Source organism: Caloenas nicobarica, chromosome 10, assembly GCF_036013445.1.
Source record: "Caloenas nicobarica isolate bCalNic1 chromosome 10, bCalNic1.hap1, whole genome shotgun sequence".
NCBI classification, from domain to species: Eukaryota; Metazoa; Chordata; class Aves; order Columbiformes; family Columbidae; genus Caloenas; species Caloenas nicobarica.
The window spans coordinates 1,969,137-1,996,269 of NC_088254.1; the positions used below are offsets into that span (position 1 = coordinate 1,969,137).

General features: G+C 53.8%; 1 protein-coding gene across 3 annotated transcripts; it reads left to right on the forward strand.

Annotated features, from left to right (window-relative positions):
• The first annotated feature begins 227 nt into the window (after positions 1 to 227).
• On the forward strand, positions 228 to 24,615 carry LOC135992435 (mucosa-associated lymphoid tissue lymphoma translocation protein 1-like). Of its 3 annotated transcripts, XM_065641584.1 has the most exons (14): positions 228 to 298; positions 512 to 630; positions 1,198 to 1,351; positions 1,971 to 2,149; positions 3,596 to 3,692; positions 5,165 to 5,191; positions 5,914 to 6,117; positions 11,323 to 11,500; positions 15,286 to 15,360; positions 15,925 to 16,052; positions 16,349 to 16,480; positions 16,588 to 16,739; positions 20,670 to 20,795; positions 22,228 to 24,615. In XM_065641584.1, the coding sequence occupies exons 1-14, from the start codon at positions 289 to 291 to the stop codon at positions 22,585 to 22,587; spliced, it is 1,941 nt and encodes a 646-aa protein (XP_065497656.1). In that variant the 5' UTR covers positions 228 to 288; the 3' UTR covers positions 22,588 to 24,615. The 3 variants fall into 3 exon arrangements, with proteins under 3 accessions (XP_065497656.1, XP_065497657.1, XP_065497658.1); XM_065641585.1 differs by lacking the exon at positions 5,914 to 6,117; XM_065641586.1 differs by lacking the exons at positions 5,165 to 5,191; positions 5,914 to 6,117.
• Positions 24,616 to 27,133: the final 2,518 nt, after the last annotated feature.

Genomic DNA, 27,133 nt, shown 5'->3' on the forward strand with positions numbered 1-27,133 from the left:
GGCAGGTGAGTGCGGGGGCAGCCCGGCGAGGCCCCGGCCCCGCGAGCCGGAGCCCGGAACCCGGCCTACCCCGCCCCGCCGCCCGGCCTTCCCCGCCCCGGAGGCCGCCATGCCCGCCCGCCGCCGCGCCGGGTGAGCGGCCCCGCCGGCCGGCCCAGAGCCGCCCCCCCGAGCTCCCGGCGCCGCTTTCCCGCCCGCCGCAGGTGCTGCTGCCGCTGCCCCGGGAGAGGAGCCGCCGCGGGCCCGGCCGGCGGCCGCCGGGGCCGGGGAGGAGCCGCCGGAGAAGCGATGCAGGAAGGTGAGCGCTGTGGGGAGCTCGGCCCGGGCGATCCCCCAGAGACCACCCCGAACAGCCCCGGGGCACCCCCGGGCGCGGGAGGCCGAGCGCCCCTGTTGTTCCACATCCCCGTTCCTCCCCCGTGGGTCCCCTCTTGCAGCACGGCGGGAGGGAGCGAACCCCCGGGTCGTGCCCGCCGGGTGATTTCCAGCGCCGTGCCCTGTTTCTCCGCAGCCATCGTGATCACTGAGCAGCCGGTGTCCGTGTCGGTGCCCGTGGGACACTCGTTCAGCCTGCGGTGCAGAGCCCGGGGCCGCACGGCGCTGCGGTACCAGTGGTTCTGTCAGCAGCAGGTAACGGCGGCAGCGCGGGACCCGGTCCCTGCCCGCGGCGATGGGTTGGCAGGACGAGAGGGAACGGCCTCGAGTCGCGCCGGGGAGGTTCAGATTGGATATCAGAAAACATTTCTTCATGGGAAGGGCTGTCGGGCATTGGAACCCGCTGCCCAGGGCAGTGGTGGAGTCATGATCCCTGGAGGGGTTGGACAGATGTATAAACAAGGTTCTCAGGGACACGGGGTAGTGCCAGAGGTAGGTTATAGTTGGACTCGACCTTGAGGGGCTTTTCCAACCTAAATGATTCTGTGATTCTATGGAGCTGGCCCCCTGTGGGCAGACCTGGTGGGGACCAGGAGGTGAGCAGGAGAGGGGGGATAGGATGTGTGTGTGCACCAAGGGCTTCTGCAGATGCTGGGAAGGGACATGTGATGGAAAAGCCCCTTCTCCTGCATCCCTATGGCTTGAGGAGGGGAGGAAACTGGGGATTTCCACTTTTCCTGCTCTTACAAGAGGCCTGCTGGTGCTTTCTACTACCAGCGATAAGGGGGGACTCGCTGCCCACTGCTTGTGTTTTCCTTTTAGTCTCTCTGCCGGCAGATTCCTGGTGCCACCGATCCAGACTTGCCCATCACTGCACAGCAGACCCAGCTCTACACCTGCAGAGTCAATGACCTCCACAGAAATGCCGTCTTCTCCGACTGGGTGAAGGTGGAGGTCCATCAGTGCGTTGCCAGAGGTACAAGCGTGTCTTGTAGCTTTTCTCTGTTTTATGCTTTGCGTAGACATTGTGTTCCCCTGCAGTCATGATTGTTGGTGGTTCCCAGGGCTGTGTCCTCGTCCAGCTCAAAAATCATAATGCAGAAGGGTTGCTCCAGCAACATGAGCCCGTGGGTCTAAGCCAGACCTCTGTGTCCGTCCTCTGGGTGGTTCAGGTCCTTGTCACGGTCCCAATAACCCCGTCTGTGTGGACCTGCTGACCAGGCACCATGAGTTTCCCAAAATTATACCGGCTGTTTGCCCATTTGCTTTGGGCAGAACGACTGGAAGAGGCAATCCGGCTATTTCAAAGCCAAGCAAAAATAGCTGCGGGTGTGGTTGACCTCAGCGTGTTGACTGCGCCCTTGGCAGGAAAGGGCGAGCGTCAGGGCTGGGAAGCCATAGGCAGGGTTTGGTGTGTAGTTTGCTGTCGTGGGTGTTACTTTCAAGGATTCCCTGCTCCCAGAGCAGAAAGGCACAGTGGTGACGTCCCGTGGGACGGCATCTCTTGGTGCGGGTGGAAGAAGCTTGCTTTTCTGGCAGTATATTGTTTTCTGTCCTTGTGGAGGGAGAACCAATTCTGTGTTGCTGCTTCGCAGGGCTGCCCCCTCAGCTCTGGCGAGGAGAACCGGTCGTCGTCCTCAACCCCACGGAGCAGCGGGTGGAGGTGGGGAAGCCACTCCAGCTGCAGTGTGCTGCCATGGGTGTCCCCGCACCCACCTACCAGTGGTACCGGAACGGGAATCTGCTGGAACACCAGAAGAAAAAAAAACTCTGGGTAACGTTGCCTTGGGATAGTTCAGAAACTCTGGCTGCTGAGGCGGGTGATGGGAGGAGCTCCTTGCTGGAGCCGCAGGAGCCTCGGAGAGACTGCTGAAAACTGTGTCATTGGCATCCTGGATGTGACAGTCCTTAAGCCTGGCTCATATCTGTGTGTCAGGGCTCGGGCAGAATGCCGTCTCTCCTCACTCGTCCTCCCTTCTTCTCCAGAAGCAGCCGCATGCTCAGCTCTCTTTCCGTGCCGCGTTGTGGGGTTGTGAGAAATCACTCCACGTATCACCCCTGCTGCTTTGAGAGATGACTGAAGGACTCCGGGTGAAGAGGGAATACATTTTATGTCCTTCTTTTAGAGCTGTGGATGTTTCTCTAAGAAATAACCAATTCATAGATGCTTGGGGCGTCTACAGGCCCTTTCTCTAAGAAGTAACTGATTCATAGATGCTCAGGGCATCTCAAGGGCTCTCAGCACGTCTCTTATGCCTTTTTGCAGCAGGGGCGTGAGAACAGCTATTGTAAGTCCGTGCAGGGGACTGCGGAGTGCTGGAGCTGTGGGAGTGCTGTCCGCAGGAGAGTTAGGAGGAAAAGTGGTTAGTCCTGGCAGAGAAGGGTCAGGGAGACAGCAAAAGGTCTGGGGTTCTTTTGCGTCACTGGCTGGATGTAAATCAGTGTCGTCTTCTTGATGCAAGAAAGGCAGTTTTCCTTTGGGGGCATCACATGAAGGGGAACGAAGACAAGGGATCCAGTCTTGGTAGTGAGAGATGACATTATAGGGGGGACAGTGGCCTCGGATCGCACTTTTCCCAGGGAAGTGCAAGCTGGGGATCAGGAAGATGTTCTTCATTTGGAGGTGGGTGGTGCTGCACTGGAGCCAGAAGGGCAGTGAGATCTCTGTCCTTGGAGGTTTTCAATCCTTGACTAGACAAAGCCGTGGCCAACCTGACTTGGCATGAGCCTGGGCTGCAGAACCACACAGATCCTGCCAGCCAGTTCTGCTTGATCTTTGTCCCACATCAAGAGAGATGGATAGGACTCGAAAATTTGCCAGAAAAGAGCAATGGGCATGATCAGAAATCTAGGAAATGTCACCTAAGAGGAAAAACATGCAACCTTCTGATGATGGCCATGCACTGTCCTCTCAGTGTGACGCCCGGGGCAAGTGGGTCTGACACAGGGTCTGGGGGAAGAAGAAGGCGTTTGGACAGAGGATTCTTGCACTCTAGAGGCTGTGGTCAGCAGCAAACCTTAGCATGTGGCCTTACTGAGCTGCTTAGAAAGACAAAAGTCCTGGGAAGTCTTTTAGCTTTGTGAGGCAAAGAATGAGGTCTCAGCAAACAGCAAGAAAAAAGGCTTTTTATTCCAGGAACACAGAGGCCTTTGGCAGATACCAGTAGGGGGCCACAAACTTTCACCGTAAATAATGCGATTTCACTTTTGATCTATCTAGATCGCCCACGCGAAGGTCAGTGACTCCGGCACGTACCTCTGCTGTGCCTCCAACAGCCACGGAGAGCACTGGACCAACGCTGTGGATGTTCACATAGGTGAGCAGAACCAACCCGTGGCTGCTTTGCTGCAGGTGACCTTCGAGCCTGAAAAGCAATTAGAGGGCAGACAGGAATTTAGTGCTCTCACCTGGAAACTCTGGGCTGCATCTTTTTCGCCTTGCTGAGGTGCCGGTTCAATGGTTCCCCGGCCAAATCGCAGCGGAGTCCTTTGCTAAAACTCACGTACAGCCCTGCTGAGATGAAGCAATGCGCTCAGACACAGATAGCTGCAAAGGACGGTGTTTATTCGGGAAGGTTCAGGGTGCTTGGGCTGGCAGCCCAGGCCTGATGCAGCGTGAGCTGATGGATCCCAGGGAGAAGTTGGGTCCCCAGAGCCTCGGGGATGCTGCACCTCGGTGTGACGGGCACTTTGGCACCGTGCTCTGAGACAGGAATAGCACAGCCTGGCTTTGCTGGCTCTTTACTCCACCTAGAGATTTTTCTATGCCATGAGCTTGTCATCTCACCTTTTAGGCTGGCTTTAAAATTGCTCCAGAAGGCAAATTGATGCTGTATAGCCAGAGAGAACTGTCTCTGCCTCCTCATAGCTGGCAAAACAGCATCCCAGGGGACAGGCAGTGAGAAAGGGACACAGGATTAGGTTGGGTTCAAAATGTTATGTCTGGGCAGCTTTAAGGTGCAATAGGCAGCTCTGTCAGAGGCAGAAGAGGATGAACGGGCGTGTTCTGATGCCTTTCCAGGCATCCCTGGAGCATTAGCAACTCTGGTTACGGTGCTAAAGGTCTTCCAGACCTGTGAGATTTATGCAATTCAAAATATGCCTTTAATTTCAGAGCCTGTAGGGTTTTCTCCTAAGCTGGATTTTTAAAAAATTATTTTTAATTTATATAGGAAAAGCTGGAGCTGGTAGGGTAACAACGATTTTAAGAGGCTGAGAGCGCTAGGGCAGGGGAGCTTGTGGAGCTCGTGAGAGTGAGTCACATTTGGGGTGGCTTTTCTGAGCTGGAACTGCTGAAGGGCAGGGAAAGGCAACGCGGGTTGGTGAAAGGCTCAGGGAATATTATCACAACCAAAAGCAAACAGTCGGCCTCCTCTGTGCTGACCGCTCATGGGGAGAAGCTCTCTGTTCTGAAGCTTTTGTTGGTCTTGTTTCCTTTGGTTTTGCTGCAGCGAGCAAGCAGGGAACTCATCTCGGGAAGCGCGGCAGTACAGACCCGCTGATGGGTACGATCTCCTTCCTGGGCCTCCTTCCCCTGGCCTGCCCTTTCTCCAGCTTTGCTTCCCAGCTGCTCAGGATTTCAGAAATCAAGCAGGATTTCATAAATCCTTCCCAAATCACCAGAGCAGTGTCTTTAAGGTTAGCGATCCGTGCTGCTCGTGCGGATGCTCTGCGGTGTTTGATCCGGCTTTGCATTGCTGGAGGATGTCGGAGCAGGTTTCAGACCTGAGATGGGAGCTGGTACCAGGGCGCTGCGCACGGGCTTATCATTTCCCTCTCTCATTTCCAGGTACGTGTCACCCGGAAAAGTTTTTTGGTGAGTGCTGTCATTTTTCCTTCCTGAGTGATTATTCTCTTAATTAAAAGCCAGGCTGCAGGGCGGATGGGAGGACTGGGAGTGCTTTTTCTGCAGAGACTGCTTCAAGCCTTTATTCCCACACTGTCATGGTCTCTGTGCTTTTGGGATCCGAGCTGCAAGGCACAGGATGAGTCCCATCACCTGCCAAGCCTTCATCAGTCTCAGCAGATGGAGTAAGATTATTCCTAAAGAGCAACAGAGTCTTGACCTCCATACCTGCCAAACGAATTTAAAAGTTCCTGTGACACCTTTTCCTTTCCTTGAAATACCTCCGTGGTGCAGGGCAAAGCTCCTTGCTCCCACCACTCCTGAGTGCAATAAATCTGGTTTTCCTGCGGTGGAAGGTGGGTGTGAAATGAAAGCACAGCCCAGGGTCTCCTTCCTTTAGCCCTGGGGGGCTGGGTAGGGCAGATGTCTCAGTAGTGCAGATCCTCCTGGATTTTGGTTGCCAAGTGAAAACTTTTCAAGTCTTTCTTTCAAAACATTGGCTTGTGTATTTTGGCAAAGCGTTCAGAAAGCTGCAGGCTTCCTGGAGAGCGCTCCAGGTTTGCAGCAGCGCAGGGTCTACCCTTCCTGCCCGGATGGAAGAAAAGATTTCCTGTGTCCTCCCTCATCTGTGGGAGGTGAGACCTTGTGCCCTGCTGAGCATTTACCGCTTTGTCGCTCGGTGTTTCTGGCAGCTACAGGCAAAATAGCGCTTTTAGTGGGCAACAACTGCTACCAGCATCACCCCAACCTGCTGGCTCCCCTCATGGATGTGTTTGAGCTGAGACTCCTTCTGGAGCAGCTGGGCTTCCAGGTCGTCTCCCTTCTGGACCTGAACAAGGCTGAGATGGTGGCAGCGGTCAGTCGGTTCCTGCAGCTCCTGGGGAAGGGAGTCTACGGTAAGGCCACTCTTTTGATTTTTCCTTAGATGAAAAATTGAGGAGATGGACTTGTCAGTTGTCCCCACCATGCTCTTTGGTGAGGAGAGGAGCTCCTTTTGAGCTGGGTCTGCTACAGCCGGCCACGATTTCCTTGTTTCTCTTTCCTGATGGTCTAATTTGAGCCCCTGACGGCCTTTTTGCAGAAGCGCGTTCCCAGCTGCAGATGACTTAGAGGTTTGGCTTTGAGCTTATCATACACTGAGTGTTCCTCAAACACCAAACCAGCAGATCTTGTGGATCTTTAAGCAGGTGTTCAGATCTGGGGCTGAAAGTAGCTTCTTTGGGGTTTCTGAGGTACTCGGGATACCCTGAAAACACCTGGGAGATGTTCTTTTAGCTTCCAAACCTTAGCGTGAGGCTTATCTTCACCCAGCTGTGTGTCATACCAGGTTACTCAGACAGTCAAAGTCAGCGCGGGCCAGTTCCAGCCCAACGCTCAGTGTGAGGTTCAGGGGTTGTGCAATGGATAAGGACACAGCCACACGCGAGACGCTGCAGAGCCACCTCGTTCCGGGAAGCCCTGACTCACCCGGGGAGGCTGAGCCGCTGGGGAAGGACGGGACGCGGTTGTCGCTGCTCCGGTTGGGCGCGTCATCTGATGACGGCGTATTCCTGTGACTTCATTTGCAGCTTCCTTTTGTGGCTGCTCTCTGAAATCCTCTGGCATCTCGGGCTTTACCTGCTCTCCCTGCCCGGAGCCATCCCTGGGGGGCTTCTCTGCTTTTCTCAGGGTGCTGCCGTTTCTGCCCTTTATCCATAGCGCGTGAAGACAAAATGGCATTTTGTCCAGAGCATTTCCCTTGTTTTCATGAGCACTGAAGAGAAAAAATCTTTGGAAACAGCAAACCTTTCATGCTGTCGTGCCTTAGTTAAACTTCGAGTGCTTTTCTGCATTCGTGGCCACTGATCCTTCCTGGCCAAATTGATTTTGTGCACCGACAGGGAAAATGTGAACAGCTGAGTTACTGAACCTTGATAAGCCTCAAGTGTTTGCTGGGCACAGCCTGCTCCGGATGGTGCTTTTCTTTACAGCTTTTAAGCCGGGCAGTCACTGTTATTTGGAGGCAGTGAACCAGCGCGGGTTGGTGGAATTGGGGGCTCTTGCTGTAATCGGTGGCATCCAAATGTAACGGTGGGGCCTGGGGTCAGTCTGCCCCAGGGTTTCTCCATCCTACGTGTGCTGCTGCCTCTCGCTGCCATGCATCTTCCGGCGTTTCTTCAGCTGTTTTCCTAACATAAAAGAAGCAGGCGAAGTTTCAATCATTGAAATTAACTTGTCTTGTTAATAAAAACGCACATTTAGAAGAAGCTAACAGCTCCTCCTAAGCCCTATGTATCAATTTTTCAAGGCTCCAGGATAAACATCTAGAGCCCACTGAGAGGTTTAGGATTCACAGAACTCATGTGCGTGGGAAGAGAGTGGTGAGACGGCAGCTCCAGGAAAAACCTGGGCAGCCTATGAAAACTGGATCACAGTTTTTTCTTGCCGAAGGAACCTGGAGGTGCCACTCCCCGTGTATCAACCACCGCCGCTGAAGTCAGGAGGGCTTTGTGTCGGTGTCCGGAGCGACGCAGAGAGCTGGGAGGAGAGACTGGTGCAGGACTGTCACTGGGCTGCACCGGGAGCCCGGTGTGACACAGACATAGCTGTCAGCACACCTGGCCGGCTTCTCAAGTGTGACTCCAGCGGCAGAGGTGCTGGGGCATTCGTGCATCTCTCTGCTGGTACAGATCGGAAGGGAGGACACAGCCAGTTGGGTTGGTGCTTGTTGTTGCTTTGAGGGTTTTATTTATCTGAGTCGCCATCCCCGGAGGTGTTTAAAAGATGCAGAGATGAGGTTCTCAGGGACATGGTTTAGTACTAGAGTTGGCTTATGGTTGGACTTGATGATCCTAAGGGTCACTTCCAATTGAAATGATTCTATGATTTAGCTTCAGGATGCTGATAAGAGCTGAAGAAGATGTGTCTGACCTCCCTAGACCTCACTGTGGGTCTCTCTGGACATCTGGCCCTCCCTTGCATGTCCTTAACTGACCCGTCTGTGATTTACACTTCTACAGGGAAGGGACTTTGGAGTCATCAACACAAGGTTGGGGTTGGTTGTGGTGCTTCTTATCAAGTCTTGAAGCCTTCCAGGCATGGAGCTCCCCCTGTTTCTCCCTTGCCCATCCCAGGGCTGCACCATCCCCCAGGAAAGTCCTTCCCTCTTCCAGGGCAGTGGTGGAGTCACCATCCCTGGAGGGGTTTAAAAGGCTTTTAGACGAGGTTCTCAGGGACATGGGTTAGTGCTCGAGTTGGGTTATGGTTGGACTCAATGATCCTGAGGGTCTCTTCCAAGTGAAATGATTCTGTGATTCCTCCTGTCAAACATGACCTTCTGTGGTTGGTGCTCCTGGTCCCATCTTGTATTGTCCACATGGCCGAGGAGAGTTGGGCTTTGTTGTCTCTGGAACTGCTGCTCCAGGAACTGGAGGCTGTTGTTAGACCTCCCGTTACCTCCACGTCTCCAGGCCACCCCAGCCCAGTTCCTTCCCCGTCTCGTCCCAGACCCTGTGCCCCAACATCTTGGCTACATCTGCTTTTTCGAGCTTCTCCACCTTCTTGAACTGAAGTCCCTAAAACTGGACACAGGATCCCACATCTCTGTCCCCAGTCAATGCTGGCTCATGTTCACGATAGTGTCCACCGTGACCCAGCCTTGCTGCTCAACCTGTGCTCAGCCCCAGCCAAAATGCTGCCTGGGGTTATCTGCCCCCACGCAGGACCTTGTCCTCCTTCTTATTGAACCTTCTCTGAGATTCCTCAAGCCCGGAGCAAAAACCGTCTTCGTTTTCAGGCACAGGGATCTTGCACAGCTGCATGTTCGAGATGACCCAAAGGCTTCTCTCATTCACCGTATGGAATTGGTGGTTCATCTGGCTGCTCTTCTCCAGATCTCCTCTCAGAAAAGCCGCAGAGGCCTTTTGAAAGCCCCAGGCATCCCCTGAATGGTCTCATTGTGCAGCCCTCAGGCAAACGAGGAATCCCCCCCCTGCATGTTATTTCAAGAGTCCTAAAAAGTTCTGAGTCAAAAAAAATAATGTCAGAAATGCAACGAGAGCAGAAAGTTGCGAGTGAAATACTAGGAATGTGCTGTCATGCCTTAATTAAGCTGCATGCTGACATTTCCTGTGTTATTAGCAGTGCCTGGAGCTTCCCCTTTTTAATTCGGTACTCGAAAGCTTGTCTCTGATTCACAGTTTTGACTTGCGAGATGTGTGAAAAGCACTGAAATGTTAGCTTGGAATAAAAACCCCTATTCTTCTCTAGGCAAATTGTTGACTTTCCTGTTCAGGAGGAGAGATGAAGCCTAAGAGAGGTTTGCAAAGTTGCTCAGTGATGCGAAACTCGCATCTTTTTGGATTTGAACGCAAGTCTTTGTGGTTTACATAGCGTGGGGAGCCCTTGGCAGTGCATTCAGTGTGTACAACATGACCTAAAAAGTGAGAAGATTTAACGATTGAGTGATTCTTTCTGCACTTGTGTGTAGCATTTCAGGTTTTTTCCAAGTGTCAGTGATGCTGCCTGGTGATGGATGTTGTCACCTCCCTTTCATGTACAGGAGCAGAGTCAGAGGCACCAAAGCCATCGGTGCTCGATGACTTGAGGGGCCAAACCTCTGCATGTGATTTTTCCAAAACTCTTCCTAGTTTACACTCTTAGAGTCTCAGGGGAGATTTTTGTGGCTTCGATTTGCAAGTTATGAAAGTTTAAAACTTCTGCAAATCAGAGCCTGCTTTCTCTGGCTGGTGATCCACAAGAAGAGGAACCCAAACCTTGCGGGCACCTATGGAAACAGCCAGTTGAGTAACTTTCCATTGTCCCCCGAGAATGGAAACCAAGGGCGACTTGAGGCCTTTTTGACGATGAGCTCATGGTTTCCGCCCTCCCGACGATGAGGTCAGGCTTTCGGTCCTTCAGGTCTCTGCAGCGCCGGGGATCAAAGCGAGTGTCCTGCAAACGGGGGCAGGAGCAGCGGAGGGAACACGGGACAGGTCACTCAGCGCAGTGGGGGCTTCGGTGGCGAATCTGCCTGGAGAATTTCTCCTGCCTTTGGCTCTCAGCCGCTTGTTCCCGTTTCTGACCTCTCGTTCTCCACCGTCCCTCAGCTGCGGTAGTGCAACTGTGTGTGTCACCTCGCAGAGCTGTTTTTAACCCATTTCAGTTCCCCGAGCTGACTTTCACCCCAAGCAGGGATGCTGGGAAGGGGTGGGCAGCCACCGCACGGCTTTATTTCGGGAAGCTACAGCCCCTGTGAGGATCCCTGTGCAGAAGGAAAAGCCCTTTGCCCAGCACGGGGGTTGGAGAGAAGCACCAGCTGGGGCTGTGCCAAGCTCCTCAGCACTGCCTTCCCAAGCTGGGTGTCCCTACGTTGCATCTCTCCTGAGAAAACAATTACTGAGTTTCATGTGCTTAAGGGTAAAACTCAACCCCGAAATTCTTGTTGGGATTTGGACTTCCCACCAACACTGGGGTGAGTCTGACTCCTCCCGCACCTTGCAGGGCTGGTGTCTGCTCTGAGGGTGTTGAAGCAGGTGGTCCAGATGTTCTGGACGTCTGGAAAACTCCTCTCTGTCTTATTTTTCACCAGCTTACAGGTGTGTAAATACAGGCAGACCTTTGCAAACTGGAGAGAGTTTCTCATTGCCTCATCCATCCCTAGTCTCTCCTCTAGAACTAGGAAGCTGAGGAGCTTCCTATTTAATAGGCTGTTAATCTATTTTTCATCATGGTAAAATACTTTGTTGTTATATTCTTGCAAAGAGCTGGCGATTAACTGAACACAGGTGGCATTAAGCCTGGCAGATGCAGAGCGTGGGTGCTGTAGCACAGGTGGTTGTGAAACATGTAAACCCAGTGATTTCAGGGTCTCTTGACAAACAGTGCTGGAACCCACAAGCGCAGGAGGGCCTCTCCGGGCTGCTCCCAACTCTGCTGAAGGGAATGGACTGGCAAAGAGTCGAAATTCTGAAGTCAGCATAGCTCCAGTTTCATAGGTGCTACTGAGCCAGGTCTGCCCTGCACCAGTGTCCCTTCAGGGCAGGAGGTAGGACACGGCCGTGGGGCACTGGTGACACACCTGCAGGTTCTCAGCACGATTCATCTCCTTTCCCTGTTCGTAGCTATTTTCTACTATGCTGGTCACGGGTATGAACATTTGGGGAGGAACTACATGGTCCCCGTTGATGCTCCACAACCCTACACCCCTGTGAACTGCATCAGCGTGCAGAGGATCCTCCAGAAGATGCAGCAGCAGCAGACGGCCCTGAACCTCATCCTGCTGGACACCTGCCGAAAATGGTAGGATGCTGGTCCCCCTTTGCCATGCGGGGTGGGCAGAGCGTGGCGTTTCGAGGGTTGGGGGGAAACGGCTGATTGCCTCAGCCCTTGCTTGTGCACGGGGGTTCTGCATAGCCAGGTGGGGCCTTCTGCTGGATTGCTGGGGCCACATCCCCCATCGTGCTGCTGAGCCCAGGCCTCTGTCAAAGCTTATCGGGCTGTGTCATAAAATCAGCAGGACTGCCAGGTCTTGCGGAATCTCCTGGGAAGCTCAGTCAGTCACATATTAGGTGCAAAGAGCATCAGATGCTGCCTGAGATCTGCTGCAGACCCTGCTAGTGTTGCTTCTTAGTGAACTGGTGAGGAAAGCACGTTTGTTTTATTTATTAAATTTTCATTTTCTAGATCTCAATTGTTGACGTACCACCATTTGTATTCTCTGTTAAGTGAGTTTCAGTTCTGGGCCCCTCACGCCAAGAAAGGCCTTGAGGTGCTGGAGCGAGTCGAGAGAAGGGAACGGAGCTGGGGAAGGGGCTGGAGCACAAGTGTGATGGGAGCGGCTGAGGGAGCTGGGGGTTCAGCTGGAGAACAGGAGCTGAGGGGAGACCTTCTGATCTCTGACCTGCCTGAAAGGAGCTTGGAGCCAGGGGGGGTCGGGCTCTGCTCCCCAGGAACAAGCGCCAGGACCGGAGGAAACGGCCTCAAGTTGCGCCAGGGGAGGTGGAGGTTGGATCTGGGGAGCAATTTCTTCCCCAGAGGGCTGTCGGGCTCTGGGTCGGGCTCTGCTCCCCAGGAACAAGCGCCAGGACCAGAGGAAACGGCCTCAAGTTGCGCCAGGGGAGGTTGAGGTTGGATCTGGGGAACAATTTCTTCCCCAAAGGGCTGTGGGGCATTGGAACAGGCTGCCCAGGGCAGTGGTGGAGTCACCATCCCTGGAGGGGTTGGACAGACGGAGATGAGGTTCTCAGGGACATGGAGCAGCACCAGGGGTGGGTAATGGTTGGACTTGATGATCTTGAGGGTCTTTTCCAACCAAAATGATTCTATGATTCTATGATTTTTCAGGGTGAAGAAGCCTGGCAAATACAGGCAATTTGCCTAAAGCCTGCTGAGGGCCGGCTCTGCCCTGGTGTAAATTGTTGGCTGAAGCTCAGCATAGGGTTTGTCTTTTTGTGTTTCAACCTCTTGCCCCAAACCCCCCAGCCCTGGCAGCATCTCACAGACATTGGGTTTTCACAGTGTGTTTTTGCCCACATGCTCAGGCCTGGACCGTTCAGCTCACCTCTCTTCTCCTGGCTGCGTTTTTGTTAACGTCTCTGTCAGAAGAGTGCAATATGGTGGGGAAAATATTTTAAGCCGTGCTGCTTGCTTTTTACTGGCCTTAAATGCTTCTGAAGTGGTCACATCGTGAAGCGGTGCTGCTGCAGTCAGGGATCAGCTCTTTCCCACTGTCACTGAAAAGCCCATCAGCCTCCCTTGGCCTGCAGATCTGCATCCTGCAGCTTGCGGGCTGCAGAAAATTACCGCTTGCCCATTTTCAGCAGAGGAAGGTAGACTATTCCAGTAGAAGCTGTCTTTATTTCATTTATTTTGGTCTCCTGTGGCAGATTTACAGGTCAGAAAAGACCTGGAGGACAAATGCAGAAAAGTCTCCCTCTTCCTTCTGTGCTTCCTGCACCAAGACCCAGAAAGCTGACAGGGATTTTGGTGCTGCTGCCCTGAAGGAGCTGCCAGCCCCTGGAAAGATGTGAAATCTTTGATGCCTTTTATCTGCAGAGATGGGAGCAGCTCACAAACTGGCTCTGCTGGGACCTGCCATCACAGCAAAGAAGTTTCTCCTCCTGTGTTTCAGTGTGTGCCCGTTGCCCCTCACCCTGGCGTTGGGCACCACTGAACGGAGTCTGGTCCGTCCTCTTGACACCCACCCTGAGATATTGATCCCATTGATCAGATCCCTCTCAGCTTCTCTTCTCCAGCTCAACAGCCCCAGCTCTCTCAGTCTCTCCTCATCAGAAAGATGCTCCAGACCCCTCAGCATCTTTGTAGCTCTCGCTGGGCTCTCTCCAGTAATTCCTTGTCCAACACGAATGGCGCTGATCTGTGAAACAGCTTTTGAGCTGATGTCTCCTTTCTTGGCATCACCAGGGATTTCTGGGCTTCGTGGAGTCTTAATGGCGCTTTGGGAAAAGGACGCAGTGTGATATCTGCTGTGACGTTTACACACGCTTGTGCGGCTCTTTTTCTCTCTCCCACCCCAAGATCTCCCACTTCTTTCCTCCTCTTTCCCACAGCAAGCACAGCGCTTAGCATCATCCCCAGCTGTTATCCCCGGCCTTGCGGGGGGTTCTAGAAGCTCTCTCCTGAGCTCATTCTTCCTGAGAAGTCACCATTTCAGCTCACTAAAGAGTCTGGAGTTCATAGCTGTGTGTGTTTACACTGCTCCTTAAAACAGGGGCCTCCTTTCCCCACACGCTTTTGGTGGGGCTGATGCTGTGAGTCTGTCGACAGGTCACTCGGCTGTGCTTGAGCTGTGTCTGTGCTGAGAGCATCTCTTCACCCCAAATGTCGGCAGCAGAAATGCCAAGGCGATGAGAAACACATTCTCCTTTGCCAAGTGGTAGCAGATGTTCAGCTTCAGCAGAGGAGGAACCAGGAACACGGAGCCTGTGTGCAGCCTCCTACATTTATGTGCTGATTTGGGGTGGATATGATTTTCTCTTCCAGGAATTCCCTGATTTATGAGGGTTTCTAGTGTGCCTCACTTAGGACAGAAGGATGCTGTCGCCTGTCTCAGGTGCAGATCAGAAGCAGGTTGCATGAGATGTGCTATATAAATGAGACTTTTTGGGGGCGTGAAGCAGGAAGGAGCGCTGCCACCTTCTCTGCTGTTGAGTCTCTTGCCATGTTTGGTCACCATCTGGAAATGGCCCTGGAAATTCAAGCTCGAAGCTGAAGCTTGTCTTCAAAAGCTTTGCATCAACCCACGTCTGCACAGCTTCAGGTGGATGTCCCCAGCTGGGTCACAACAGGACCTCGGCTTATTTTGGGATCCCATGTCTCATTTCTCCTCAGACCTGGAATCTCAGATTTCTGCGTTCATTTAGGAGCAGCTGAGGGGCAGATAAATCTGTTCACTGTTTGTATTTTATCTCCCTCTCCACATTTTCTCTTCTGATCATCTTTAGAAAACTTACACAGGCCAGACGAATGCTGCTATTAAACATCTCCAGACCAGGCCACCAGCAGTAGGTATTAATACCATGCTGGCTGCCGGTGCTACATCCTCCCTTCTGCTCTCCTCACTGTGCCAGCTTCAGCCCCAGGAAACCGCCCTGGAACCGAATAACACCGCACAACGCTGCCTCCGTGTCTGGCTCCTGTCCCTGTGCGACTGGGAACAGCTCCAAGGCACTGGTGTGAACTGGAGGCAGCTGGTCCCCACGCTGTTCCTGTTCAGCCTGGCTGCAGTCAGATGGGCAAGGCTTGGCCATTAAGTGCAACCAGGATAGCTTTTTATGGTGGAAACCAGGACTGTCACCGCGGATCTACCTGATCTTGAAAATAACAGGGTCACAGCTGGTGTTATCTACTCATTTTCCTGTGATTTAAGTCCTTTGTAGGACTCGGAGCTTCAACCTCTGTTGCTGCCCAGGTGACATGGGTGGTTTTATTTGATGTGAGGGTTGATCTTGATCTCTGGGCATCCGTAGGAGATGGACTTGGTGGAGCACGTGGGCTCTGTCCCCTCCCGGCACATGCTGTCAGGTGTCCTTGACACTGACAGGCGCCTTCGTCTCCTCTTCCAGGTACAACCCGGAGTGTCCCCTCTCCCAAGTGCAGGCGCTGGAGCCCTGGGGCAACACCGTGTACGGCTACGCCACGTGAGTACGCTTTGCTGTGCCCGCGCCGCGACACAGGACAGACACATCTCCCAGCCCTTCATGCGTGGTGGCTCTGGAGGCTTTGCTCATGTTTCTTCTGATTCTCACCCTCCATCTTTAGCATTTCCCGTTCAGACACTTTTTTTCTTCCTCCTGACGTCACTAGTGGCAGCATGTGCATGAGTTACAGGTTATATGTGGCATCAGCTCCTGTAACCTGTGCTTCCGTGCCGCAGCCTGATTCCCAAAGCACACGTGTCTCAAGCGTGTCACCTGAAGCCTCCTGAGATGAGGATATGTTGCTGGCTGCCCCAGTGCCAGTTCCGCTGGCTTTGCATCTGCTGTCACCTACCCAGGCTGGAAAAGAGGCTGCACTCCCCTCTCCCGTCACCCTCACTGCCTTTTCCTGTCCTGTGCCCTTCCCATCCTCTCCTGGGGCAAAACCAACCACTTTGCTAACTTGATCTCAGCCAACAGACTCTCGAAGGAGTTAACAAGCCCTGACTCACCCCAGGGGCTTTGTGCCCGTTGCAGAAACGTGAGGACAAGTCCTTACCCTTGCAGGTGTGAAGATGCAGAAGCCTATGAGTTGCAGGATGGGGAGTTCAGCTCTGGGATCTTCATGAAATATCTGAAGAAACATATTCTGCAGGAGAAGAAGGTTACACACATGCTGGAGGACGTGTTAGAAGGTAAAGAACTGCTTTTAACCCAGGCTAGAAACCACTTCCTTCAGTAGAAGGGTGAGAAGAGCTATCAGCAGAAACCAAGTGGCTCTTTGCCACCCCAGCCCAGCCATCCCAGCAAGGGCGAGGGTGAGGACCAGCACCTCTGATCCCCCTCCCTATAAACCAAATTGCAGGCCATGGCCCGTGCGAGCTTTTAATAACCTGGCAGTGGTACAGAGACATTCGCGCAGGGTCTGAAAGGCAGGATGATAAATAAGGAACCTGGAGTGACCCTTGTGCCTCCAAACTCTCTCCCCCAGACATCGGCCGGGATCCCTTGGTCACTGGGAAGCAGGTGATGGAGATCAAACACACCCTGAAGGAAGCCCGGTCCCTGACAGACCCCATCTGCCCCTCGGGAGCAGCTGCTGAGCAGTGGGGACGTGGCCACGGTGAGAGGGGAGAGCTGGGGGTCCCTGTGTCTGCCGGGGGGTGTTGGTGGGACCCCCGAGGAGCTGAGGGCCACCAGCTGCTGACTCTGTGGGGCTTTTCCTTCCAGACCCGCTGAGCAGGACGGTGACCTTCCCCTGTGGTGCGCAGGTGGAGCTTTGCTTCCACCGGCTCTTCTCCAACGTGATGTACGTGTGCGCCAAGCTGCAGCCACCCCCAGCCCATGTCGCTGACGCCCGTGTCCTGCTCTGCAGACCCACCGTGAGTCCCCATGCTGGTCCCGTCCCGCCAGTTCCCACCAGGGCAGGGGTGGGAGGAGGGTTGTGGGGTTCAGAGGGCTGGAAAAACCTGAACCCACACGGACAAGGATCTTCTGTGCTGCCTCTGGTGCAAACAATCCTCCCTGCAGACACCTCTGAGTGTTCCTCCCACGTACCGGTGCCCCACAGACCCCCTGTGCCTTGCTCCTAATGCATCAGAAATAGGTTGGGTACCACTTTTGATGCCTTTAGCCAGTTACTCCTCAGGTCAATTTCTGCCCTGCCTGATTAAATTATTGCAGTTAATCTGATTGAGGTGAACAGCCTTTCTGTTTTCTGCGTTTGGAAGCAGATCTGGCTTTTTGAATGATGCCTTCTTAGCCCACTGTGCTGATACATCTTAATGCAACAATATGTCCTCCTGTACTTGCTGCCGATTGAGCCGGAGCAGTTTCCTTGCACCCCTTCTCACACCTTTCCTAACAGACCACATGCCCAGCATGTTCTTTCCTGGTGGTCTCTGTGCCACCGCTATGGATTTAACTCGCTGCTCCTTTTTGCTGACCATCTTCCTCATTTTCCGTAGTCCTTTTGCTGAAGCGTAGTGTGACTGTGGTGGATTTTTGCCCTTGTTGCTCATGGAGGGACGCTGACCCCAGGTCCATTGTGGTCGCTGATGCAGCCGGAGGTTTGGAGCCTGATCGTGCCCAGGACCAAGCCGGAGCATCATTTCCCCTCGTGAGCTCCCTAAGCATACGTGAAAGTCGCGTGTGTCTGTGTGTTTGTGTGTATCCACCCCGCATGGTGGGGAAAGGGGGACCCAGCTGCTTGCTCCTGCGTCTGGAGCTGCCTCAGGAGGAACTGGGGAGACCTAAAAGGGACCCCAGGAGAGCCAGAGCGGTGGGATCCCCATCCCTGTCCTGCTCTGCGAGCTCACACTGACCTCCAGTGGTGTCTGCTGACGTGGCAGCACATCCTGACATCTGATGCTGAGATCTAAGACATTCCTATTTTTTGCTCTGTGCTGTTCAAATGTTCACATCTTTTAAACTTTTATGTTCGATCTCCTTGTTTCCAAGTCGCTTGATCTGGAGCTGTTTGACCTAACGGCCTCTCCAGTCACCCTTTCCACAATTTATTTAGAATATCTGAAACTCTGGGCCAGCCAAAACTCTGGCCTTGCCAGTTCCTGAGCATCATCTGTATTAAAAAATGCACTCTGCCATAGGGAAGTGTTTATAAATAATTGTGAGTGGGCTAAAAAATTAATTTAGGAAGTATTTTTTTTCCATTTCCTGACTCCTATTCAGCCAGAAATGATAAAGGAGACTAATGGAAGGAAATACTTGCTTTGAATCTCACATGTCAGGGCTTTAATTGATCCCTTGAGATTGGCTCGGTCCTCGCCCAGGTGAATATCTTGAAGGTCATCAAGCTGGAGAGCTGTGTTCTTGTGGGACATGGCCCTGGAGACACGAGAGGTCCTGGGGAGCTGGTGGATTTTCAAGGATGCTGATGAACAGGGAGGGGAGCAGAGGTGGCAGGAGGCTGTGGAGGTGCCGGGGCTCCTAACCGAGCTCACATGTGGAAAGGAGGTGTGCAAGAGGTAGAAGCAAGGGTGGGTGATGTAGAAGGGCTATAGAGACATGGTTCAGGCACGTAGGCTTGGGCTTAGGAAAGTCAAAGCCAAAGTAGGAACAAGAAGGGCTTCTACAAGGTGACACAGGACGTGGAAAAGGCCAGGGTGCTTGATGCCTTCTTCATCTCAGTCTCCAGGACTCCCAGGCCCCTGAGACCAGGTCTGGAGCAGGGAAGACTTAGACCTGGTGGAGGAGGACCAGGTCAAGGAGCACGTCAACAAACTGAATGTATACAAATCTCTGCGACCTGATGGGGTGCACCCACCAGAGCTGAGGGAGCCGGTGATGAGACTGTGAGGCCACTTTCCATCAGCTCATGGCGATCTTCCTGGGGCCTGGAAGGAAGCTGGTGTCACTCCTGCCTTCAGAAGGGCAAGAGCGAAGATCTGAGGAGCTACAGGGCTGGTCAGCCTCACCTTGATCCCTGGGAAGGTGGTGCCAATAATCCCTGAAGCCATTGCCAAGCACAGGAAGGACAAGATGACCGGGAGCAGTCGGCGGAGATTGCGAAGGGGAAGCCGTGCCTGATAACCCGGCAGCCTTCTGCATCGAAACAACTCCTCTGGGGTGAGGGGAAAGCAGGGGAGGTTGTTTATCTTGATTTAGCAATGCTTTCGCCACTCTGTCCTGTAACATCCTCAGAGACGAGCCGATAACAGAGTAGATACGTAGATGGTGAAGTGGCTTGAGAACTCGCTCAAAAGGTTGAGATCCATGGCATGAAGTCCAGCTAGAGGCCACTAATGGGGAGCCCCAGGCATCGGTACTGGGGCTAATGCTAGTTTGTTGTTGTTGCTGCCCTGGATGGTGGGGCAGAGCATACGCTTGGCAGGTTTGCTGCTCCCAGCAACTGGGAGGAGGGCTGATGGTTGTGCTGCCATCCAGAGGGACATGGACAAGCCGGAGAAATGGGCCAACAGGAACCTCATGAAGTTCAACAAGGGGAAGCGCAAAGTCCTGCATCTGAGAAGGAAAACCCCGTGTAGAGGCAGGAGAGGGGAGACCTCCTGATCTCTGAACTGCCTGAAAGGAGCTTGGAGCCAGGGGGGGTCGGGCTCTGCTCCCCAGGAACAAGCGCCAGGACCAGAGGAAACGGCCTCAAGTTGCGCCAGGGGAGGTTGAGGTTGGATCTGGGGAACAATTTCTTCCCCAAAGGGCTGTGGGGCATTGGAACAGGCTGCCCAGGGCAGTGGTGGAGTCACCATCCCTGGAGAGGTTGGACAGACGGAGATGAGGTTCTCAGGGATGTGAAATAGTGCCAGGGGTGGCGTAACGTTGGACTCGATGATCTTGAGGGTCTCTTCTAACCAAAATGATTCTGTGTTTCTGTGATTTTAGCTTCTACCCCCACTATTTTCCTCACCAGAAACAAATTGCTGTGGCCACTTGCGGGCAACAGTTTATGCAAGGTCTATTAAGCCTCGCAACACCTCCCTGGGCTTCTCCAACCTGTGCCTCCCCGCAGTGTCCTGACATCCTTCATCAACACACCCCGTGCTACTTCTGCCAACAGCGAGGAAGTTTTGCAAGGGTCGGACCCTCCTGAAGTGCCGCTGGCGTCACACGTGGCTGCGGTGACCTGCCCAGGCTGCTCAGCTCCCAAAGCCACCTGACACGTCCCGGCGTTGGCCACGCTGGCTTGGCAGCATCGGGCCCTGGTGGCTGCTGGCAGAGGGAAACACCTTCTCGTGGGAAAGCCTGGTGGACCGTGGGCTGTCACCCCGCCCAGGGGGCTCAAATCCCGAGCGACTTGCTGTTTCATGAGGCCCTTATTCCCTCATCCCTTCTTGTGCCGTTAGTGCACATTACTTCATTACTGAAGATGTCATGGAGACAGAGCTGTTTTGGGAAAGTTTGAGTAATACAGACAGAATCAAGAGATTTGTAGGTGGCGGGGAGTTAAGTCGAGCCCGGTGCAGCTGTGCCCTGGGAAACCTCACTGCCCCCCAACACACCTCTCGTGCTGCAGCAGGTTGTGACACCGGCTGTTGCTGCTGTCTGCTGGGCTGGAAATCCCATTGTACCCCAGTTTTCCTGGTAGGTGCCCTCGGGGGATGTTTAGTTAGGATTTCGCACTGACACACACAAGGCAGGTGTGTGAAACCCCCCTATTTCTGTACTTCCATTAGGGTACGCAGCGTTTCCACCAGCCAAAGCCTCAAGGGCGCAGGCCAGCACTGGGCACTGCTGTGCGGAGCAGCCGTGTGTCCCGTGGGCCATTGCATGTCTGCACCTGGGCTGATGCTCCAATTTCCTTACATTTCCTCTGTTTTTTTCTTTTCTTGACGCAGGAGGTGGATGATGTGGCTGTCCTGGAAGAGAGCCACCCGGAGCCAGCCGAGTCGCTGCTCGCCTCCGTGTGCAAGCGGGAGGAGCTGGACTGCGTCTTCCAGCTCTGTGGACTGCAGAGAATTCAGGTGGGGAGCTGCGAGGTGCAAATCTCCGTGGTTCTGCAGCAGCCCCATGTCGCCGGTCCTCCCCGTCCCTGCTGGATGTGTCCCTCTGACTGTGTCTCCATGCAATGCCTGACATGTCTGTGTCACTGTGACAGCCAGATGGATGGTACAGGAGCTGATTGACCCTCAAGGCACAAAAGCCATCCTCTTCCTCTTGGTTCACTCTGTTTTTCTATGCTGCCCAGCCAGGAGGCTGTTCTGAGCCTGTGTCAGCCTAGGGGAGATCAGACTAACCCAAATATTTCAGATGATGTCTCGCTAGCCTGAGAGATGGGCTCAGGGGCTGGCCAGGATCTCGAGCAGTGGGGTGTTTATCCACTGCCGTCAGTGAAACCACCCAGCATGATCCAAGCTGTGCCTCTCTGCCACACTTCAAAGGCTCTTGGGCTATTTAAAGACCACGAGAAAGGCAGAATTGCCAGTCCCCTGCCTTGTCTCTCCAGCAGATTCTCTCTCCCCAAATAGCAGTGTGCACCTTGTTTCTCATTTGATTTTTTTTCCCCTCTAACACCAGCCAGTGGGTCTTGCCAGCTGCTTTTCTGCTCTGCTCTGCGCAGACTCGTACCCAGTGTTGCTCTCGAGGTGCTGCCTGGATCTGCCCACAACGAGCTCCATTTGCTGAGTGCATGATGTGCCTCAGCATATGGCAGCCCTTTCAGTCCTTAATTGTTCCTGGAGTTTTTTTCTGAACCCTTCCCAAGAGTTCAGTGTTGCTTTTAAGTGCAGACATGAGACCAGGACCCTGCTTTGCCTGCCAAAATCTTCTCCTTGCTCCGTTATACATCTCCCTGCTTTGCACAGCCAAGCGTCTCGGGCACAGCCCCATGCTGGGGCTTCATGTTCAGGGATTTGGCTGCCATAAATATGATTATTTTCTGATTTATTCACCATCTTTCATAAAAATCTAAAATAGTGCTAGACTGTGAATGGATCCCCGTGGAGCACTGCTGTTTAAAGCTGTCAGCTTTTACTGTGCGATGTGTTTTATTTAAGTGGTTCATATCCCTCCCCACGCCTGCTTTCCTCGCGTGTGTGCAGCAGTCCCGAGCCATGGCTGGATGGACATCGCGGCATCGCTGCCGTGGGTGCAGCCCCCGTCCCCTCCCGCTTGCCGGGGCGATGCTCGTGGTGACTGACTGGGCTGGCCGGGTCTCAAGTGAGGTGGCCCAATTTCAGGAGAAGCTCTGAAATCTGGAAACGGCGGCTCAGGCCCACAAGCATCGCATCAGAGCAGGTTTTCTCTGGCAGCGGTGCTGCTCCGTCGTGCCACAGCATGGGGCTGCGAGCCCGTGGAACTGCCGGCCAAGCCTGTTTCTGCTGACGGCGGCAATGGCGAAAACGCTCTGCCTTGAGTCTTTGTCTCCGATTCACTTTGTGTCCTTTGCTTTTGCAGTCGGACGTGGTCCTGCGCTTGGATTTGCACTACACCCTGCTGGGCACAGGGCAGAGGACTTGTGAGGGCCTGCAGACCACCCTCCAGAAATCTCTGCTGGGGCCGTTCTTCGGGCAGAGGAATCACCCCCAGCCCAGCCACCCAAGGACTCCGGCCCGCGCGGGCAGCCTGTGCCGCTGGGACGCGTCGGCGCCGAGCGGGGACCCGCGGGGACACGCGTCTCTGGGGACGGGCTCAGGCCGCAGCTGGCCCAGCAGCCACCCCTCGCAGGCCAGCGAGCCCGAGGAGAACGACGAGAGCGACCTGAGCCAGCTCTGCTCGGCTCTGCTGCGCACTGACCCGGGGCAGGACCACCCCTGACCCCACGGCTGCTGTCCCCAGCCCTGGGACATCAGTTTTTGCAGAGGTGACAGTTATTCGAGTGTTAAATACATCAGAGCCCATCAGCTGCTCCTCAGCCTCAGCGATCACCCTGTCCAAATGAGGCCAAAGCTGCTTTTTCAGAAAGGCTTGTCCCCTCAAAGCCTGCTGGAAACACCCCCTGTCGCGGGGAGCATCAGGGATCAGCGAGGAGTCACCGTCGTGTCTGGCAGAGGACAGGACCACCCGACAGTCATAACGTTTCCAGCCAAAACCCGGTGTCACCTGCAGTCAAGGGCACCGGCTGATGTTTTTTGCCTGAAAGCGAATGTGACAGCATTAAACGCGGTGGGGAACCCACAAACACTACAGAGCTGTGCTACAGCAGCGGCACGGCCTCCAGACCCACTGCAGCTGCTGACCCTCATCGCGCTCGTGCGAGGGACACGGGGCTTGACCGAGGGACCCAGACAAAACTGTGAATGTATAAGCTCTGCCCTGGGGTCACAGTGCGGTTTTCTTTCCTTGCAAGTCCTGCCTGTGTCAAAGCAGGTTTTAAGTTATGCATTTAATATATTAATATTTCTAAAGAATGTATTTATACTTGGGCAAGACAGTTGCTTGCTCGGAAAATGAAGGTCCAATTTTCTGTCAAGTGTATGTTTACAATGAATGCTGGTTTTCCATCCATAGTAGCCACGGGGCGAGCGCACTTACACCTGCACCTTCTAGCGTGGTACACGGGGTGTAAAAGGGTGTCAGGTCCTGCACAGTCCTGAGTTCCTCTCAGATGCAGTTTTCTACATGTGGGAGGTGGGAAAGAGCAGGATGGAGGAGGAGCAACCTCAAACAAGTCATTGTTAGTGCAGATGTTATTTCTAAGTGTTATTTCTAAGTCTCTGTGCAATCACTGTGGGCAGCCTCAAGCACTACGTTTTGTGGAGAACCAGCTGTCCAGAGGGAGCCAGGGGTGAGCGGGGCCCCAAGGACACCCCGAGGGGGTGCAGTCCCCGCCTGCTCCTCCAGCACTGCTTTGATAGAGGTTTCGGTGTCGCTCCAGGTGGTTGCTCAGCAAGGACCTGGAAGGGGATCAAATAGTTCCCCAGGGGCTGACGACCCCAGTAAGGTGTGGGAGCTCCATCCTTGGGGACAGCTTGGAGTGGAGAAGGTGCTGATGGACTGATCCGAGTTGTCGGGGTGCTTGAGCAGAGACCACCAGAGGTCCTTGTTTTGGTCCTGTGAAAGAAGGAACTTGGAGATCAACGTCTCCTTGAGAGGTCGAGGATGGCGGGCTGGGGACAGTGCCCAAGCTCTGTCTTCTTGCTCTGAAAGAGGGATGGAGAGAGCATTTTCTAAGCTTTGGTTCTCCTTCAGCAGTGAAGATAATTCCATATCCATTTATTGTGTCTGTTGCAGCACGGAAAAATATGAAATGTTCCTTCCAGATAAACCATCCTACAAGTGCTGGCAACCTGTCCGAGGAGAACAGAGCAGGCTTTATTCTCCTCGCCGTGAGCAGAGCCAAGGGAAAGAAGAGAGGCCCCGTCTGGCTGAAGTCGAGAAAGTCTCCTAGGAAAAAGTGTAAAGCTAAAAAAAAAAAAATTACAGGATGTAGTTTGAATAAGATGGACTGATGGAGAAGCTAAACCAGGAAATAATAAATGAATTGAAGGGACAACCAAAGATCAACACCAGCAGAAACTTGAGCGAGGTCAGTGGGAATGGCTGTGCAGGTGCTAGGGGGTCCCGTTGCCTCCATGAGGATGACAAGCACCCTCCTGTGCTGTTGGGGCACAATATGTTTCAGGCCCACATAATCACGGCAAATAGCATCTCATGTGAATGGTAATCTCATTCGAAGTGAGGCTGTTTATTTTTTCTGAATAAAACACTATTGGTGTTTTTGAATGCATAAAACTTCCTGTGGTTCGGAGTAACTGTCCTTATTTTTCTGTTATTGCCAGAGTGTGACTTAATATTGACCTACTGGGCTTTTACGCTTTGAACTCCAGCTTCTAGGCTCTTACTTGTGGGACTGTTTCTTAGCTAACTGCATGTCGAATTTTGGATTTAGAAGGTGGATGAAATGGCGCTAGATATTATGAAATAACAGGTGAAATGTGTCGATGAAATAATGTCAGGATTCATTGTGAATTATCTCCTTTGTAAAGTGTGGCTTTTGGGTGGCTGGGTCAGGATTAGAATCACAGAATCATTTCAGTTGGAAGAGACCCTCAAGATCATCAAGTCCAACCATAACCCACCCCTGGCACTGCCCCATGTCCCTGAGAACCTCGTGTCCGTCTGTCCAACCCCTCCAGGGATGGTGACTCCACCACTGCCCTGGGCAGCCTGTTCCAATGCCCCACAGCCCTTTGGGGAAGAAATTGTTCCCCAGATCCAACCTCAACCTCCCCTGGCGCAACTTGAGGCCGTTTCCTCTGGTCCTGGCGCTTGTTCCTGGGGAGCAGAGCCCGACCCCCCCTGGCTCCAAGCTCCTTTCAGGCAGGTCAGAGATCAGAAGGTCTCCCCTCAGCTCCTGTTCTCCAGCTGAACCCCCAGCTCCCTCAGCCGCTCCCATCACACTTGTGCTCCAGCCCCTTCCCCAGCTCCGTTCCCTTCTCTCGACTCGCTCCAGCACCTCAAGGCCTTTCTGGGTGTGAGGGGCCCAAAACTGTCCCCAGGATTTGAGGTTGGGCCTCACCAGCACCAAGTACAGTGGCACAATCACTTCTCTAGTCCTGCTGGCCACACTATTCCTGACACAAGCCAGGATGCTGGTGGCCTCTTGGCCACCTGGGCACCCGCTGGCTCATGTTCAGCCGCTGTCACCAACACCCCCAGGTCGTTTTCCAGCCGCTCTTCCCCAGCCTGGAGCGTTCACGGGGTTGTTGTGACCCAAGTGCAGCACCCGGCACTTGGCCTTGTTGAACCTCAGACAATTGTCTCAGCCCGTCGATCTGGCCGCGCCAGATCCCTCTGTGTGGCCTTCCCACCTCCAGCAGATCAACGCTCAACCTGGTGTCATCTGCAAACTCACTGAGGGTGCGCTCGATCCCCTCGTCCAGATTATCGATAAAAGAGATTAGGAGGCCGCCTGTCCTCGTGCCGGCCGCAGGACTTGTCCCTGTCACCAGCTCTCCCGCTCCTTCCAGGAGCCCCAGCAGCTGAGCCCAGGGCCAGCACCACGTTTCCAACCGTGTGTGATAACTGAGAACACGAGCGCTCGCGGAGGTGGGTTTGGATTGAATGCTGCCCGGCCACCAGCGGGGGTGACTGCGGGCCGGGGTGAGGCCGTGTCTGCCCCCGGCCCCTTACGCGTGACATCCAGACTTCCCCGTGCTGAGGTGAATGTTCAGTGCCGCTAAATTTACCCTTGGATCTGTGTTTCCATCTCCCAGCGTGGAGGATGGATGACTCATCCAAGTTTACTAGAAAGACCCAGCCCACTGGTTTAGAAATTATCTTTAGCGCTGCGCTTGTGTGTCTGTGTGTTTTGACTTGGTTCTCTGAGACCGTAGCACGGGGATCTGTGACTTGTTTTCTTTTTCTTTCTGTGGTGGTGGATCAACTCAACATTTTTAGCAGGAGCTACAAAACAGCAGAGGGTCACAACGTAAAATAAAACCCAGCACAAAGCAGTGAGAAAAGTGCGTTGCAAAGAAGACCAAAAGAAGCTGGACAACAGATTTGATCTTTCATTTACTGTGTCTGAAAAGTGCCCTGGAAGCGAGAAGGTCTGAAAGAAAGGTGCCCAAGCGGATCCAGTCCCCAGCATCCAGGGACACTGGTCCCTGAAGGGCTCATCGGCAGCCTCGAGCTGGGAGAAACCCCAACATTGGACACGTTTAAGATTCACCTGGACGTAGGACTGGGCCAGCTTGTCTAGACCGGGCTTGTGCCCAGAAAGGTTGGACCAGGTGATCCTTGTGATCCATTCCAACCTGTTTTTCTATGATTCGGTGATTACCGTGCTTCTCCTGACCACGTCCTTCCCGATCTGCAGCCGCAGTCCTTGGGCAAGTCCCAGCCCAAGGAGGCAGCGCCCACCTCCGTGCACCAGCATTTCACGCTCTGCTCACGCTGCGCCCACGTCCCAACAGCTTCTGTCCACTCAACGCATCATTTCTCTCTTCATTGCTGCTCCTTCCAGCCGTTGCCCCCTGGATGATGCTGTTTTCACCCACCTTTGTGCGACGTGACCTCACCTCTTGCTGCCACTTGTCCTCTTCTGCCATGGTACCGACCCGGCAGCAAGCGGCTGTTCTTACCGCTTCCGTTTCTTACCTGACAACGTGTATCCCACCCATCTTGTTATGTCATTTCAGGTTACTCCTCCATCCCCATCGATTCTGAGTGGATTTCCGTGCCTTTTCGTACATTTTCTGAAGTAGCAGGTGGTGTCTCCAAACCTAAAACCCCGGGAATTTGATGCTATTCCATTGCATTTCTCTGCAGGGTCATAGCCTGGAGAGATCCCGTGCCTGGGCAGTACGGGTGGGCTCCCCTGTGTCCCCTTCACACTCTCTTTAGTAAGAAAACCCAT